General features: G+C 40.3%; 2 protein-coding genes across 7 annotated transcripts in view; both read right to left on the minus strand.

Moving 5' to 3' along the window:
- Positions 1–8,994, minus strand: part of Znf354c (zinc finger protein 354C) — a 28,430-nt gene extending 19,436 nt beyond the window's left edge. For 2 of the 4 annotated variants that reach the window (XM_010623765.3, XM_033761509.1), the window contains exon 1: positions 12–331. The gene's annotated coding sequence lies outside the window, so the exon portion shown is untranslated. The other 2 variants (XM_033761510.1, XM_033761511.1) reach the window with 2 other exon arrangements.
- Znf879 (zinc finger protein 879) overlaps positions 8,927–11,641 on the minus strand; it is an 11,810-nt gene continuing 9,095 nt past the window's right edge. For all 3 annotated transcript variants that reach the window (XM_033761512.1, XM_019207445.2, XM_033761513.1), the window contains one exon: positions 8,927–10,467. In XM_033761512.1, coding sequence (XP_033617403.1) covers positions 9,029–10,467 — 1,439 coding nt within the window. In that variant the 3' untranslated portion in view covers positions 8,927–9,028. The remainder of the gene's footprint in view (positions 10,468–11,641) is intronic.

Genomic DNA, 11,641 nt, shown 5'->3' on the forward strand with positions numbered 1-11,641 from the left:
TGTCTACTCACACAGAGAGGTGCCGGCTACCACCGCGGCCCTCGAGAGGTGGCGGCGAGCTTCTTAACCCCAGGCCGCGGAACTGCCAGGTTCACCTCCCCAGAAAGGCCGCGAGCTGAACTACGGCTCCACAGAACTACGACTCCCGTCACGCCTCGGACCGCCCCAACTGCGCTTCCCACAGGGCACCGCGCGAGGCCACTTCCGGGAGGTGGACGGCCTCTCCCCGCGGCAACCGGAAGCGAGGGCTAGAGGTGTGTGGCGGGCGGGGTTGCCTCAGGGGTCCGCAGACAGCTAAGGGTGCGTCGTGCAGGCACAATGTTTTGACAAAACTAACCTGGATTGGATGTCTTTATTTGTAATTAGTATGTACGATGAAGATTCCATATGCATAGGTACAGTTGAAGGATGACCTAATGCACATCCAACACACGAGAGACAAAAACGTTACCAATATTTTGTAAGCTTTGACCACAGCGCTCTCCAAGGCATCTTCCTGAATTGTTTTTGACATTTCCTTATTATGATGGCTACATGTAATGTACGAGAATTCTCTCGTTCCTGATGTGTATACTATGATCCCCGTTCTGCTGTGCTAACAGAATTGAAGGGTCAAAGTGTAGGGTTAGGGGTCTGTACACAGTAAAAAAAATAGAATGGGGGTCTCATTAGATCTAGCTAATCCTAACTGGACGGAATTAAAAACAAACTTTACTAGAGAAATTCCCCTGGGCGCAGGTCAAGGACAGGGGTAGAGAAAGAGAAAAACTAGATAAAGGCACCAAATGGTCTTGGAACTTCTGGCTATTCCTAAATTGTATTCTTTAAAACAAATAAACATGTTCCCTGAGATCTGTCTGTGGGACATTCTAGCAAATTACTGAACCTGAAGCCAGGGTCATGGGCACTGTGATTTATGGCTGATTGAACAGAGGTAACACATGTCCCGGGACCTGATGTTGGCGTCTGTATGTTGGAATCCTTCTGTGAGGAGTCCCCTCAATCTCTGGAGTCTGACACTGACTCCAGAAAGTTACTGTCAGAACTGAACTAAGGGTTATTGTTTGGAGACTCGAGGAGCTGGTTGTTGGTGTTGGGAAATAGCCCAACACATCCTTAATGTAAAATACGCAAAAGGGGTCACAGGACTTTTAAACTGGGTAGTAAAATGCTTGGAAGTCATCCAACAAGAAAAAAACTGAACAGAAAGTCAGTAACTCTTCTTAGATATACCAGAGAACTGAGGCCTCAGAGTAAATCAGAGCCCCCAGACTGGGGAGATGTACAGGCAGACTCAGAGAATCATAGCTTACTAGGGCACAAACAGGTGCAGAGCTCTGCTGCAGGAGCCAGTGCTAGTTTGAACACTTAATCTGTAGTCAATTACTGACAGTTCGGTGTAAATAAACCTGAGGGTTAGACGCTCCAGAAAGACGCCAATCGTAAATGGCCTCCATACTTCAGTAATTTTACCTTCGGAAAAGCTACTTATGACTGAGTGAAGCTCAAGAGAAAAATCTCTGTGCTTCCGGCAGGGGGAAGAGGTGAATTTTAAAAGAAAGGGAACGTGTGTGTGTGGGGGTGGTGGGGTATCTTAGGAATTATAATTCTGGAGAGGCAGACTCAGCACTGTTCTAAGGAGATAAAGTAGGAACTTACATAAATAAGTAAGCAGTCCTGAGTTATTGCACAAACAGTAAAAAACCCTTTAGTAGAACATTTCTACTGAGGTTGAAAAGAAATAGACTATATGATACATGATATGATGGAGTACATTAAAGATAGGAAAAGTGGGCTGGGAATTTAGCTCAGGGGTTTCACCACCTGCCTTGTAAGCACAAGGGCCCGAATTCAATCCCCGATTCCAAAAATAAAAAAGGAAAAGATATATCTAAAATAAGAGTGTAATAACCTCTGCACACTTACCTTGAGTCGGGGGCTACAATGCAATTAATTATGTGACTATGCCAGATGTCTGCAGCCAAGGTGTGAAGGGCACCAAGAGTTCACATGCCCAGGTAACAGCTTGATATGCACAAGTGCCAGGCCCTATTTGAATCTCTAGAGAAACTCTAAGACAACAGGAAGATAAAAACAAAGACACTAAATGGCAGTTTTCACCTCTGACACACACTCAGATAAAGTAAACACAGCCTGCTTTATGATGGGGATTTAGCTCAATGGTTCCCGCACCTGCCTTGCAAACGCAAGGTCCTCAGTGTCCATCCCGTTACAAAATACAAAACAAAAAAATCCACAGCCTACTTCCTAGCCAATAAAGCTTCACACTGAAGGCATTTGCCTCTACTGCTTTTGCTAATAGTGCTTCAGTGGGGCGTGATCAGCTGGGTATGAGCAACTTGGTCTAATGCTGTTGGTAAGAGGAGGAGCTCTAAGAACAGATGATTGCTGACTTCTCAAATTTTATATACTTTAAAAAAAATACAGATTCTAGTCTAAAACCTGTGTTTTAGCATTTCTTCCCAAGTTCCTAAGTGATGTCAATGTGCTGCTCTTAAAATCACAGTGCACTAGAAATAGAGCATCAGATTTATTGATGCTGAAATTGTTATTAGTGTCCTTCACAAGAGTGGTTCTGATGACACTGTAAAGGCAACCTGACTGGAACAGGTTCAAATAGAACAAGAACCATTGTGGGACAGTGAGAATACAGGACTCTTGCAAAGGGATCTTTGTAACCTCTTTAAAGTGGGACTATTTCTGGAATCAAAGGTGGGTTCAAACATTTGTTCTCAAGAGGGGAGCAATAACATTTTTCTATGCTACTAGAATTTAGAAAGGAAGGGAAATGATGTAACACAGATTGGAAATTGCTGAAACAAGGCCTCTGAGCTGCTGACAGGACTGGGCTGTGGATCACAAGTAGTGGGGAAGGCTTTACAAAGGAACAAGGACAACTCACGTACAAGATTAGTGGACAGAGCGGGCACAGATGGTTAAGGGGCAGATGTGGTGGAAACCCGTGTCTCCTGCAGCTCTTACTATTTTTGTTTCTTTTTTACACTGCCACTGGCTACTTTTTGTGAGTTAACACATAGGCCTCTTATACTTAGCTTTCCGGAAGCAATATAAGTATTTTAAGTGTTTTCACATGCTGACTTTAATACTTGTTTCCTGTACCTTTTGTATTTCTATTTTTTAAAGTTTTTTAAAAATTTTTAAATTGAATTTATTGGTACATTCTAGGTAGACAGTGCAGTTACATTCATTACTGGGATCTTGTACCTTTATATTTTAAAAAATTTATTTAGAACTTTACCCATTATTTTTGAAAGACCCACAAAAGGATAATTTGTTCTATTTTTTTCTGCTTTTTTAATTAGCAACATATTAAATTCTTAGACTTGGTGTCTGACTTTCATGTATCTCATTCTTAACATTTTAATTCTTTTTCTTTTCTCTGTTTTGTGGGAGGACCCTTCAAGGTTATCTTCTAAGCTTATAGAATTCAGTTTCTAAAGTGATTATTCTCCCACTCTCTTTTTAATGTGGTTTTTAAAAATAATAATAATCTGTTTTTTAAAGTGTACCCAGCATACCGCATCCATTCATTAGTAAGAAATCCACTATTATCCTGATCCTACAGGCCCTGGGTCCAATGTGATAGAACTCACATGGACTATTTCTCTCCCTCTCCCTCTTTCCCTTCCTCTCCCTTCCATCCCTCCTTTGCTTCCTTCCTCCTCAGAAAATAAAAAAGGCAAAGTGAAGAAAAGGTGAAATGGAAATTGCTCCTAATTACTGTTCAGGAATTTGAAAGGCTAGAGCCAAATGGATGCACTGTGTTTAAAAACTAGGTAACAACTCTTCTCTAATCTTTTTCTCATCATCAGAGATCACCTTAATGTGAACAAACTTTACCCTCGCTGAGGGGAACGTGAAATGGTGCAGCCACTTTGGAATCAGCTCTGCAGTGTCTTAGTGGGATGGGTGTGAGTGTGTGAGTGTGTGTGTGTGAAACCAGCAGAAGATAAGGGTTATTTCCGTCTTTATTTGTGCAGCTCCAGGACAGCAATGACTCCCTGTCTCTGAAGGGAAGGCATCTTTCTCAGGGAATCCTTATGGCTTGCTGCCTACAGGAAAGGCAGATCAGAGAGCTCTTTCTGGAAATGCAATGTCTCAAGTGCCTTCACTTGAAATAATCAACCTAAAAATGTGGCAGCTTTTGCTTTGATATATCCTTAACTATTTCACCACAATTTCCACTGCCACCCCAACTCTCCCAAGTCATCTAGAAATCATGCTTTGTTTTTGCTGACAGGCATAGGTATCTATTACAAGCTTGGATTTAATCCAAATCTTGTAACAAACAGAAAGGACCCAAAGACCAGTTTGAAGCATTTCCCAAAAGGCCACGTCTGAGACAATTTCAGCATCAAAATAACACTCATGGAAATAAATGAAATTAACAAATTAAGATAACTGAATAACACAGAAAACCATGCTTCCAGAATCACAGAAATAAATACAGAGAATATTAAACTCTTCTTTAAGCCTACTAATAAGTGTAAAATAAATGATGAAATTGTCAAAATCCCCATTTGGAAACCAGTTAGTAACTGATTAAAGCAAGCTCAGAGGGTGCTAAGCCTAAGGGGGTGCGAGTGTAACAAGTAAAATATATTATCATCATATTAATGACTACAAAGGGAAAAATTATAACTTTCCCTTGGAAAACCTGACAGACAACATCTTAACCAAGAGAACAAAGTTAAAATTACCAAGTAGTAGAAGTTAGTATAACAAGCCCCTAGAATGATACTATAACAGACTGGGAAGGATATTTCTTCTCTAGTGTTCTTCCTAAAGAAACAGCATAAATCTAATGAGGACACTGGATAGACCCAGCAGAGGGCTGGACTAGAACATAAGTAACCTGGCTAGTTTCTCAGATCTCTTCAGGAGAAAACACGTTTCATAACGTGATGGCAAATGAAGTCATAGCCCCAAACTACCCAAAAGGACACTGTAAAAACTGAATTACTCTAAACACTGTTAAGTATGATCTATCAGGCACGCTCGCCTCCCCAGTTCTTACGCAGGACCTTGGGCTGACTCCAGGACCAAATTAACACAAGAGATGAACAAGAGAAAAGAATAAAGTTCATTGATTTTATACATATAAAAACACCCTCTCAAAGGTGCAAAGACCTGAAGAAAGGAGCAAAACAAAATGCTTTTATACTTTTTAGACAAGGAATAGTAATTCTGTGAAGGAATGAAGGACAGAAGGCTCTGGACTAAGGGCAGTAAATCCCAAAGAGTCACTAGGAGGTATTAAGGGTTACTCCAGAGAGCTTCACTTGATCTTAGCCAAAACGCCGAGAAGGGATTCCAGAGGTTCTTTATTCAGGTCCATCGTAGCTCCGTCTCTGTAAGGATGAAGGCTACCTTCTCCCTCAGGCACCGGAAAGATCCCTCCTAACAGGGTCTTCGCCGCTTGTCAGATGGAGGAAGACAGGCTCAACAACCCTTTCTGCAGCTACAGTTCCCCAGGTGATTTCATCTTGAAGCAGTCAATATATAAAATTGGTGTATTTTGAAATGGTGTGTTCTTAAACCTTTACATGTCAACTGCATTGTGAAAATGAAATTTTTTTTCTTTTTTAGGATGCTTCAAAAGTGATAAATTAGAAACCCAGGAAAATTTTTTTTTTTTCTAGATTCAGAGCAAGTCTGTTTGAAAATAAAACAACCTGGCCAAAGAAAATCTGCTGACAACTTAAAGATGACTGTTAATTCATTGTGTACTTCCCCTAAAGTACACACATTTTAATTTGCTGTGCATTTCCTACTTGGGATAGGAACCAATCTTCATCTGGTGTAGAGACAGGAGTGAGAAGGAAAGTTCAGGGAGGAGAAGGAGGGACTGACAGCGTTTTTGATGAGCCATGTTCACACTAAACAGTGGCCCAAAAGGCAGTATGATCTTAGGATGGTCATTAGTATAAGCTCTGAGCTCATTCCATCTAAAATTTATGTTCATTGCATCCAGGGTGACCAGGGATTGTCTTCAACTCACTCAAGGTAGAGTTGGGTCAAAATGTTCTATGCAATTATTTTTGTTGATATACACAATGTACTTGCATCATGGCTCCGGCTGGCCTGGGCAGCTTCTTCCTCAAGAGTCTCTTAGGGGAACCAGGCAATCTGAGACTCCCTCTCCCTACCATTTCCTTACCTCACACCCAGAGGTAAATCACTACTGCAAATTTTGTTTATATAGTGAATGGTCTCCCAAGTTTGCAACTAATGAGCCATGACACAATCACTTCTTGAATCTGCGCACGCTATGTCAGTCATTCTTCACCATCAGTATGAGCACATTCACAACAGGGCCTTCATTTGTATGTCTTGCTGCCAGATGGCTCTGAACCATGGTGTCCCATCATGCACGAGTGCCCCATCAGGCAGCACTGGACAGCCATCAGGTGGCACAAGCTGCCCCAAAGCAGTCATGCATATTGCACTGGTGGTTCAAGCTAGCAGGAATGTGTTAATGCTAGGTGGCCTCCAAAGCTGGTTTATAAGACTTGCAACTTCTACTTTCATCTCCTGGAACGTTTGTCCATGGGATGCTTCTTCAGAACCAGCTACTCTTCTGTGAGAAGCCCAAGCCATGCAGAGTAGCCCGGCTAAGATCTCGGCCTGCAGCATCATCAGCTGCCAGCCATGGTAAAAATCCTGTCCAGCCGAGCTTCTAGCAGAGTAGAATTCTAGTGATTTCACATACATTTCAAAGCTCAGTACTGCTATACCTCAATTTTTTTTCTCATCTATAGTTATTACATTACACCTGTGGCTCTAATTTTTAAACTACTAATGAAGTTGACATCTTTTCATGACAATTTCTGGGAAACTGGTATTTCCTCATCTGTAAAATAAGTAGCCATGTGCAGAAATGGTAAAAGTATACTATATGTACATACAAATATGCCTTAATGAAACACATTTTGTATACTATGTACTAACAAAAAATTAGTTATATGTCCTGACGCGTTCCTATATAATGTAAAGAATCTTTAAAATCTCCAGATTATATAATAGTCTGCTGGGTGTATCGTGGAAAGGTACATTAGTGTCATGATTTTTCATTTCCTTTTTTGTATATTTTAAAAATCAGCTTTTTAATGTGAGCAAATACATCAAAAACAAGATAGCTTGGTTGTATTAAGAAATCCTTCTCTGCCTTGAGGTCATGAAGTTATTTCTTATACATTCTTCTAATAGTAATAGTTTTGGGACTGGGGATTTAGCTCAGTGGCACTGCACCCGCCTTTCAAGTGCAAAGTCCTGAGTTCAATCCCCAGAACTAGGGGTGGGAGGTTTTACAGTTTTATAGTTTTGCCTTTCACACAATTAAGAGAGTCAGAATCCAAAGTCTTATGTGTGTACCACTTTTGTATTTCAGAGCACTACCAAATCAATCATTCTTTTTCCATATTCTTTTCCACATATATTCCTTCCATCATAGTTGCTTCTCACATTTCATCTTTTTTTTTCCTGCAGGTTTTCAGTAAAAAAAAAAAAAAAAAAAAAAAAAATGTGATAGTCATCATATTACTAGCTTTGTTTAGATACTTTGGGATTACATCCACTGAGTTTTGTTTAGGATTTTTACATCTCTTATTCACGGATAATAGCAACCTTTAATTTTTCTTCCTGTATGTCCCTTATCTGATTTTAGTACTTGGTGATTGCAGCCTCATTCTCCACTGGAACATTTTGTGTAAGACTTGAATAAACTATTACTTGAAAGTTTGGTAGATCCTCCTTTAAAAACTGGGCCTATTTTCTTTGTGGGATTTAATCCAAATTTAACTCCTTTGATAATTTTGAGGCTACTCATACTTGGGGAAGTTATATTCTCCTAGGAATTGCCAGGGAATGAGAATTTAAAAGAACAGTTGTAAAAAGGTCGGGGGAGCTTTACAGATAATTAAATGCCCAGAAAAGTACGTTCATCTCAAGTTTGAAACAATGAGACCCATTATTCCCTAGAGGTAAAATGAATATCATTATTTTTGTTCTGCTTATTTTGCAAGCTTTATCTGACAGTGCCAAAAGACAGGCAGGCATGAGTCACCTGGTTAACTGTACCTCCTGGGAGGACAACCTGGGCTCCACATCTTCCTGGTCATCTTAGTGACTGGTGACCAGAGAACTCAAGGAAGCAAGCACGGTGTGGAAGCTGACTGTTTTGCTCCCTGTGAGATAATTTCTAATTCTTAAAACATTTATCAGTAAATAAGTAGCAAAAGTGGGTAAATAATCTGAATAACCTTTACTTTTCAATTTAGTATAGCAAAAGTAATTACTTTCTGAGAAAAACATATACAATACTTTGTACTTTGTGACATAAAGTAACTAGATTTGAATCAGAGGTGTGAACAAGTAGGATGAAAACACAAAGGATAGTATACCTGCATATTTCAAAATTTCTTCTCAAATGAATAGCTTTGAGAGCGGAGAAGTAACCTAAAAGTTTTAATAACAACCAACTATACAATTTGTTTTCAGAATATTAGAAAAACTTATAGTGACAGTGAGGTAGACAGTTACCTGTGTACATTCCTTTTTCCCAAATATTATTTCTAGTATAACTGGATTGCATAAGATCTAGATGCCGTTTCAAAAAATAAATTCCTAAACTTAATTTATGGCTGTACTTTTTACCTAATTCCAGTTCCCAATGATGCTTGTGAAAGCTGGTAGCTGTCAAACATCACAAGAAAGAAAGTAAAATGCTAGTCCTCCAATCTCAGTCACAGTTTTAAAGTCAATAACAATTTAAGAACATATGAAAAACATTTTATGGATGCTTTCTTAACATTCCCGAAGTTATCCTGCATGAAGTGTCTACCTGACAAGGTCTAACTTACAAAATTTTACCCACAATTACCTACCTACTCATCACTTTCTCCTCAGGATGAATTCTTTGCTATTCAATATGCAATGGATCTCCCCTGAAAGATTTCTCACATGCATTTCACTCCTATGGTCTTTCTCAATTATGAGTCCTCTGATGATTGGTAAGAGATGAGCTCTGACTAAACGCTTTCCCACATTCTTTGCATTTATAAGGCTTCTCTCCAGTGTGAATTCTCATGTGTGTCATCAGGGATGAGCTCTGTCTGAAGGCTTTCTCACACACTTTACAGCTGAATGGTTTCTCTCCAGTGTGGATTCTCTGGTGCTGAATTAGGGCTGAGCTTTGGTTGAAGGCTTTTTCACAGTCATTACATTTATACGGTTTCTCTCCAGTATGAATTTTTCGATGAGTGTTCACGGCTGAGTGGGAACTAAAAGCTTTCCCACACTCCTTGCAATGATACGGCTTCTCTCCAGTATGAATTCTGTGGTGGATGTTAAGCCGTGAGATCCAGGAGAAGGCCTTCCCACATTCTTCACACTTGTAGGGCTTTTCTCCAGTGTGAATTCTCTGATGTTGGATAAGTGCTGAGCTTTGGCTAAAGGCTTTCCCACATTCTTTACATGCATATGGTTTCTCACCAGTGTGAATTCTTTGATGGATAATGAGGGCTGAGTGGTAACTGAACACTTTCCCACAGTCAGTGCAGTGGAAAGGTTTCTCTCCAGTGTGAATGCGATGGTGTCTACTCAGCCGCGATATTGATGTGAAGGCTTTCCCACAATGACTACACTCATACGGCTTCTCTCCAGTATGAATTCTGTGATGCTGGATGAGAGATGAGCACTGACTGAAGGCTCTGCCACATTCATTACATTTATAGGGCTTTTCTCCAGTATGGATTCGCTGGTGATTGTTAAGGGATGAGCTACCCTTAAATGTTTTGCCACATTCCTTACATTTATAGGGTCTCTCTCCAGTATGCATTCTCTGGTGCCCAATCAGAGACGTGGTGAAACTGAAGGCTTTCCCACACTCACGGCATATGTAAGGCTTCTCTCCTGTGTGAACTCTCAGGTGCTGCGTCAGGGACGAGCTTTGGCTGAAGGCCTTCCTACATTCCTTGCATTTATAGAGCTTCTCTCCAGTATGGATCCTCTGATGCTTACTCAGGGAAGAACTGTGGAGGAAGATTTTCCCACAGATATTACATTTATAACATTTACGCACTGTGTTGACTCCCAGTTGTTTAAACAGAATTGAATACTGCTGTGAACGGGGTTTCCTTCCTCTGGAAACAAGTCCTGGTTTTCTAGTAAGTGATGATGTTTTTGGACCAAGACTTTTCCCAAGTTCAATACCTTTAAAGTTCTTCTCTTTCATGAATGTGTTTTTGATAGTAACTAATACTTTCCTGAGAAGTTTGTTCTTTCTACCTTGTTGCTTCTCCAACTTGTCCTCATCTATATAGGTTTTTCCCAAACTGAAGTCCAAAGGATGATCCACTAAGAATTTTTTCATGGCTTCTTGATTTTCTTCTTTGGAAATGGTGGCTTCAAACAAGCTCTCCCATTCTAAAGTAAATAAAACATGTAAGTCTCCTTGCATTGGGAATAAGAGAAAATGACATTAAAATACTCAAGTACAGCGATCAAATATAGCCTTAAAATCTCAGGGAAGGATGGGACAGGAGCCCAAAAGAGAGAAGCATGATAGACATGTGAGAGTGGGAAAGGTCCAGAGAAACCTACATGCAGAGAGGCTGAGGAACTCAAAGGGAAATTCTTCCAAGAGGAGGAGGAAGTAACCAGTAGCAAGACACTTTTAGTAGAGCTTGTTAATACTTTGCTTCACTCTCCAGGTCTACCACCAGTGCATACAGGTATATAATAGAAAACTGCAGAAGGGCTAAAAAGAAGTGCCCCCAAAGAGCTCTGAGTAACACAGGGTTTAAGCATTGCTGCTATGGGATTCAACAGAGTGCTACAAATCACATGGTGGGCATTCACTCCATTAATACTTAGCAAGTGCCCACCTACAAAAAGAAAGGTCAAAGCTCTGGGAATAACAGGGAATAGGTCAGAAAAGGGCAGACTCTTTACAGGCTTACATTCTAATAGCCAAATAATGATAATGACTGAGCAACCAAGTCAACACAGAAGTACTGGGATTGAGGAGAAATGCAAGGAAACAAACAAAAACAAGGCAATGTGTAATAGGAGTGAATGAACTGATATTTTACAATGGGTGATAAGGAAATGACATTTAAAGATAAAATCTAACTAGAAAGAGCAGGATAGGCAAAAATGTGTGTATAAGGATGATTCCAGTTAGAAAGGACAAAGGCCCTCAGGCAGGAATAGGCTGAGGGAACAAGAAAAGTGCAGCTAATGGGGAAAAAAGGCAGGTAGGGACCCTATCAGGGAGTCTTGTAGGATTCAGGAAAACATTTGGAATTTCTTGGGGGTTAGCAGGAACACGATTTATGGTTTTTGTTTAAAAGGTCCACTTTTACTGGTAGTAAGTGGGAAAGAGAGCACAGGCAGGTGCAGAGGAGCCATTTAGGAAGCTGCTGTAGGTGCCTTGGATGGAGGCTGGCACTAGCACGCAGTTGCAAAGCAGGAAAGAAGTAGGCACTTTTGAGATGTTTTGGGCACAGTGGCTTTTTAACCATAAAACATAGTCATTTACTCTTTGGACCTTTTACTCTGGTTGTTGGGTTTGGTTTTTTTCTTTTTTTTTTTTTTT

The sequence above is a fragment of the Fukomys damarensis genome, unplaced genomic scaffold, assembly GCF_012274545.1.
Source record: "Fukomys damarensis isolate Sample0158 unplaced genomic scaffold, DMR_v1.0_HiC HiC_scaffold_9, whole genome shotgun sequence".
NCBI classification, from domain to species: Eukaryota; Metazoa; Chordata; class Mammalia; order Rodentia; family Bathyergidae; genus Fukomys; species Fukomys damarensis.